The sequence below is a fragment of the Sorghum bicolor genome, chromosome 3 (genome assembly GCF_000003195.3).
Source record: "Sorghum bicolor cultivar BTx623 chromosome 3, Sorghum_bicolor_NCBIv3, whole genome shotgun sequence".
Classification (NCBI taxonomy): domain Eukaryota; kingdom Viridiplantae; phylum Streptophyta; class Magnoliopsida; order Poales; family Poaceae; genus Sorghum; species Sorghum bicolor.
In genome coordinates, this window is record NC_012872.2 from 45,535,558 (window position 1) to 45,541,897 (window position 6,340).

General features: G+C 45.5%; 2 protein-coding genes across 2 annotated transcripts; one reads left to right on the top strand and one right to left on the bottom strand.

The window, feature by feature from the left end:
* On the bottom strand, positions 1–2,331 carry LOC110433700. The gene is made up of 5 exons (XM_021456213.1): positions 2,266–2,331; positions 1,010–1,345; positions 824–907; positions 527–752; positions 1–443 (listed from the first exon to the last, which is right to left on the bottom strand). The coding sequence occupies exons 1-5, from the start codon at positions 2,329–2,331 to the stop codon at positions 1–3; spliced, it is 1,155 nt and encodes a 384-aa protein (XP_021311888.1).
* On the top strand, positions 2,624–5,651 carry LOC8074955. Its single transcript, XM_002455682.2, has 2 exons — positions 2,624–3,479; positions 5,199–5,651. The coding sequence occupies exons 1-2, from the start codon at positions 2,689–2,691 to the stop codon at positions 5,200–5,202; spliced, it is 795 nt and encodes a 264-aa protein (XP_002455727.1). The 5' UTR covers positions 2,624–2,688; the 3' UTR covers positions 5,203–5,651.

Below are 6,340 nucleotides of genomic sequence, written 5' to 3' on the forward strand. Positions count from 1 at the left end.
TCAAACTCTATGAGTGCCCCTCCCCTCCCACATAGCATTGCAGATTGCATCCCTCTTTGCGGCCATGAGTGCAGAGTCTTGTTCTTGGCTATCAGATTCATTTGAGTCAGGCAGAGTACCAGTAAAGCCTACCTCAGAAGGGACATGCTCATCAGTACCAAACCCCAAGATCCAGTTGTGTATGATGCAACAGTCAATGACAAGCTTTACTTGGGTCTTATACTTGTGAAATGGCTTGTTATCAAGAATCCTGAACCTATTCTTCAGTGCACCTATAGCCCTCTCCACTGTGACTCTAAGTGATGAGTGTCGTAGATTGAACAGCTCCTGGGCATTGGTAGGCCTATTAGACCCAAACTCACTCAAATGGTACCTGACACCCCTGTATGGAGGTAGGAAACCATTTTTGCATGCATACCCAGCATCCACCAAGTAATATTTACCTACAATGGGATACAAATGTCTCTAAGTGACTTTATGTTTTTACCTAACAGGTGAACAATTGGTTGTAGTTTGTGCAAATTACCTTGGGGCATAGTGAACCCATCCTGTCTCTCAATGGCATCGGAAAGAATAAGTGCATCATGAGCAGACCCTTCCCAGCCAACTAATACATAAGTGAACTTGAGATCAAAGTCCACAACAACCATGACATTCTGTGTGGGGTCCTTTTTCCTACCCCTGAAAGCTTGCTGCATGTTCCTAGGAACTCTAGCAAGCACATGGGTGCCATCAATGGCACCAATGCAGTCCTATAAACCATACCAGTGAGATACAAGTGCATCCAGCAATTATGAACAAATAATGAACCCAAGCTAATTACCTTAAGATATGGATTCCATCTAGGACTCCCAAGGATCTTGGCAGGAGTGGCTGTGCTAGGTGGCCTAATGACCTCAGTCCTAAGCTGACCAACAACATTCAATACCACATGAAAATGCTTGTGCACTGTCTCAATGGATCTCCTAAAAGAATGTCTTACAACCCTAAACCTTTGGTTGTGACCAACCACATGAAGGAACATGGCTACTTGCTCCTCAACAGACACCCCCTCCCTATCTGTCACCAACTGCCTGTGCCTAAGCAAATCACAGAGAGCAAAAAAAGGTGCTCTTCTCATCCTAAGCATGGATATGCACTCTACATCAGTGGAGTTGTAAATAAGTGCCAGTGTTCTCTGCCTGTGCAGCTCATTTTCCTCTCTAATCCAAGGGGTTAAGGGGTCAGGCTCAGTATCAGGTTCAGGACTTTTCCTTTTAAGCCTAGTGCTTACAAAAGACACCATCACAATAGTCATAGCAGCAGCCTGCCTACGCATCATTTCCCGGCGCAAAGAGGGATCCATCTACATGCATGTCAATTAACAATAGTTCAGCTAATCATACCCTGCTATGCATCAACTTGTTTGCAACATGAATCAAGATAAATTTGTTCTGTGCACGGCTGCAAAATAAAATGCCTCCCAGTGCACACTGTGAACTACATCATCGACCATTCATACCAACTCAGAAATGAAAGATACAGATCACAACTCACAGAAACCATCTCACAGACCTCAAGCAAATACCAACTCATAGATCTACCCTAAACAGAGCAGATACGAAAGTAAAATAACAATCTTGAAAGCAAACCCTAGCAGACTGAACATCATAAAGCAGAACACATAAAAATTCAGGATTTCACCTTAGCCTCGGGGTCCTGTGACGACAGAGGAAGGAGAACTGCAACTAGAGGTTGCAGATCCGATAGTAGAGGAAGAAGAGGTTGCAGATCGGACGGAGAGGAAGAAGAAGGCGAAGTAGAGGTAGAAGACCGCCTCCTCGGAGTCCCTGCAGCAGCACACGAACAAGGACCCGGAACGGCGAAGGAGTTCACCGCTGGCCACAGGAGAACACCACCACCGCCGCGCAGTGAGCCGCCGCCACCGGTCTCTCACAAGGAAGAAGTGGATTGAGCTCAGAGAGGAGAACGAACCGAGTGAGACCGCTGCGGGTCTACTTATAGAGGAGGGTTGGGGAGGGTGTGAAATGGCGCCAGGAAGTTTCATCTTCCCGCGCGAGCCCGCCGCGGCCACCCCGAGCCCCGCCATAACTGCCCTAAATCGCCAACCGAGCGCCGCGCGCAGCCGAGCTCCAGGGAAGCGAACCCTAGCGGAGTCGCTCGGGAGCCAGGCGGAGAGGGTGGTTTTGGCCACCCGCAGCCGGGCTGCAACCTGGGCCAAGTGCGCAAACACGCGCAGTTGCAGCCCACGGGCGCAAAGCCCACCTGGGCCACCCTCACAAACGCGCTCTTAAAATCCCGTAGAAGACCCAGCCAGTTGCAGGCACCCATCTGTTGCGTTGCATCATCAGCATCTAACCACCAAGGCCTTGTTTAGTTCGCGAAATGAAAAGTTTTCGGCCACTGTAGCACTTTCGTTTGTTTATGGTAAATATTATCTAATCATGGACTAACTAGGATCAAAAGATTTGTCTCGTAATTTACAGGCAAACTGTGTAATTAGTTTTTATTTTTGTCTATATTTAATATTTCATGTATGTGCCGCAAGATTCGATGTGACGGAAAATCTTGAAAACTTTTTGGTTTTTGGCATGAACTAAACAAGGCCCAAGTCGCAACACGAAGTCTGAACTCCGAAGCCCACAGCACCGCCTTCTCCCTCCTGCTGATTCGCTTCGCCTTTCGCCCATGGCTGGCCGCGTCCTCCTCCGCGCTGCTGCCTTCGGCCTCGCCGCCGCGGGGGCGGGGTCCCTGCATGCCCTGTCCAAGTGGATGCCTCCCAGGGAGATCCCTACCTTCCTCCCGTCCGTGAAGCTCATGCTCTTGGAGTCCGCGAACGGCCTCCAGGCCGCCCTGCTCCGCGCGCACCCGCTCTCCGGTGCGCACCTCCGCGACGTCCGCGCCCGCGCCGAGCTCGACCTCGCGCGCGTTGACGTGGAGGTCGGCCATGGTGGCGACCCCGCCGCGGCCGCGGACCTCCGCCTCCTCCTCGCGCTCCTCGCCGCGCGCGACGGTCGCGCCGACGACGCGATGCGGCTCTACGCAGAGGCGGCCCGCGACGCGCCTTTCGACCCCCGGCCCCGCGCCCTCGCGTATAACCTCTGCTTCCTCAGCGGGCGATACGCCGAGTCTGCGGCGTGGAGAGCCGCCTACCACCGCCTCGTCCCGGGCTCCATCCAGCACCCGGGATGGGAGTCCCACGAGACGAGGGAGCTCGTCCACGAGCTCGTGGTCGCGGCGACGCTGGGCGGCGTGCTCGCGCTCGGCTACCCCGAGCATAGGTCCTTCGTCATGCGCGTGGCCAGCAGCGCTGTGGACAAGGGGCTGGTCGCTGCGCTGCAGGACAAGGCGCTATCTGCGACGGAGAGGCTTCAGTTCCGATTGCTCCGCGTGTTCCTGGACACCAAGGTGCGGCGCCTCGTGAAGGAAGAGGAGTTGGCCATGGCCGACATTGGCGAGGAGGCATCTTCGGGTTCATCGTAAGCAAACTTAATTACCTAGTTATACACTTATACTCGTCTCATCCTCGGATCAAATGAATGAATGTGGTCGCCCAAATTTGCGTTTCCATAAGGGTAGGGTGGGTTGGAATTGGATCTTTCAACCTAGTTGCACAAGGAATTTTATATGCAAGCTAGTTGTGTAACGTGTTTGATCTGTGCTTCCTGCTGGATCAATTGATCTGTCAGGCACCCCTGAGATAGCCATCAGTTAATACAACAAATCAAATCACTAGTAATGCTTACTTTGGTGGTTTGTATCTTTCATTCCTTCTCATGGAATTATTGCGCATTTTCATGTGTGATTATGAAGCTTTAGTTTGTTGATGATGATGGATTGATGATATTATGTCATTGTAAACTTGCACTTGGTATTTTGTTGAAACTGAACTACATGGATAAACGCTGGCATAATTTTGCAATGTAAGATTATTAGTGTTCTGTATGGATTTCGTGTTCATTTTATTGTTCGTTAGTTCTATCATTGCATAAGTAAGGACATTGCCATATTACAAGCACAACAAAATAGCACCAATCACATAGAAGGGAGGCTTGGTTGTCGTCCTTAGCTGGAACAACCCATATATAGATTAGCATGGTCGGACTATTATTCTCACTTATCAGAATCTGACAATTGGATCTTGTCATAGATTATGACATCATTGCACAATTTTAATTAGTAGGATAGCTAGTTCTGCAGTCTGTTTGATTTCAACCTTCCTTGGACAGGTTTAGTAGGGTCGGGTAAATTAAAGCACAATAGAAGATGAAAATGAATAGGGTTGATGATCTATATCCTTCTCAGGGAACCATTTGTTGATGCCAATGAAAAATAACATGTGGCATTGCCTTATGTACCATCTGATAAAATGCATATATTCTTGAAAGAAAATTTCCACACGTGTTTTGCATGGTTATTGTATTCAATCCATTCTTTCATTGATAGATGCATAAGGTCTAGCTCATTGAAACAGAGCAATGCTTGGTTGGGTGATATATATGACAGTGTATACAATGCATATTTTAATCAATTTGCTGGCAGTGTCCTTATCACAAAAAAATTCTGGTAACATGATTTTTATGTGTAAAAGATTTTCAAATGTTTAACTAAATAAATACTACTCCCTTCATTTCAAATTATAAGATGTTTAGGCCTTTCTAGATACATAGATTTTGTTATGCACTTAGATACACATTATGTCTAGACTCTAGATACATAGTTAAAGCAATGTATTTAAAAAACCAGAACGTATTATAATTTGGAATGGAGGGAGTACTATTGACATCTCTTACAACCCTAAACCTACCTTTTCTATTTGGGAAACAAATATGAGAGCTTCTTCAGATTCAGAGAACTGCATACACCAAAAATAATATGAAAAATAATTTGTGGAAAAAGCAAAAGTGGGGATGGGGTGTGTCTGTGTGTTCTTGTTTGTGAATTGTACTTGGATACTCTTTCTTTACAAACTAATGGGCAAACCTTATATTTGTTTTTTTAGTCAATTTATACATAGTATTCCTTCAAAAAACAATTTATACATAGTAGTGTGACATCGTTTTCTATCTTAGGCAGTTGTGCATGTTGTGCACACAAGATATACATGATCCCTATGCTTCTTGCCTTTTTATGGATGATCTTCAGGAAAGTACAATTGTCTACTTGGTGATTAAACATCTGTTACCTTTTCTATGCAGATGAGGTTGACATAGCTACAAAAGCCAACAATTCTTGTTTTTCTGAAGTGCCTCAGAGATCGAGTTACTTTGGAGGTCATGTTCGACGAATCAGCTTTATGGTTCTAGATTGTAAGCAGAGTTATCAAACTAGCAGTTTCGTTAACCACAGAAGTTAGGTTACAGTTTCATAAGGATGCTAATTCAGATGCTGCTCCAAAAGAATTGCCTGCTACAGGGTGATATGCTCCAAGGTGACTGTTCCAGCAGCTTATTAGTGATATGCTCAAAGGTGACTAATATTACTAGGCATATAGCTCTTATTCAGTAAGCCCTTTTTTCGCTCAGATGTTAGCTGATGATGCAATTACATTTCATACGTTGGTGTAGAAGCCATTATAAACTGTGTTTGCATTCGGTCAATACATGCTCTGGTTTCCTTGATAAGTGAACCTGGGTTTTCATTGGATGTCATATCTGCTTCTGCTTGCTTGCGTTTCAACCTATCATGCAATGAGCGTGCATGCTATTCTTTTAAATCGTAGCTATGATGTAAGTTCTGAAATGGTAGGATTAGGACAAAAAGGAAAGCGTTTAAATGGAACGGGATGACAACTCCTTTTTGAGTTGTCATGGTTCCTGCAATTCTTAGATCTGCTTTGATATATCAGTCTCTCCCTGTGCTGATTCGACTCCTCCTTCCCTGTATCAATTCTTAGAACTACTTGATGCATCTTTTACTTGTGAGACTCTTTGATAGTGCTTTCTCTAGTAAAAAATCAGTGCTCATTTGGATAGTCTGAAACAAAAAGGTTGACCACCCATCAATACTGTGATAGACTCAGACGCAACTTGATGAAGTCAAAAAAAAAAATATTTAGAGCAAAACCATACTGACATTATATTGACGTGGTTAAAATTGTACGTACTCTGTCCCAAAAAAGATGGTTGTGTGTCAGTTAAAGTGTTTCACGTTTGACTGAGCCTAGGTGTTGAGGCCAGTCTCAATGCATAGTTTCATGATACAGTTACTAAAACTCTAAACTAGGTAACCGAGCCTAAACTAGGTAACCGAGGCAGGAGTTTCATGGAGATGAACTCCTCTCTCATCTGATGAACTTCTTCATTTAATGACCTTGCCAAATCAGCAATTTTGCTTATGT

What these genes read in the sequence shown, in the direction of transcription:
- LOC110433700 (XM_021456213.1), bottom strand. Translation starts at nt 2,331, where the DNA reads ATGGGTGCCTGCAACTGGCTGGGTCTTCTACGGGATTTTAAGAGCGCG. An exon ending in CGTTTGTGAGGGTGGCCCAG is followed by an intron (nt 1,346 to 2,265) that starts GTGGGCTTTGCG and finishes ACATGCATGTAG; the next exon opens with ATGGATCCCTCTTTGCGCCG. An exon ending in TAGCCATGTTCCTTCATGTG is followed by an intron (nt 908 to 1,009) that starts GTTGGTCACAAC and finishes GTTGTTGGTCAG; the next exon opens with CTTAGGACTGAGGTCATTAG.
- LOC8074955 (XM_002455682.2), top strand. Translation starts at nt 2,689, where the DNA reads ATGGCTGGCCGCGTCCTCCTCCGCGCTGCTGCCTTCGGCCTCGCCGCC.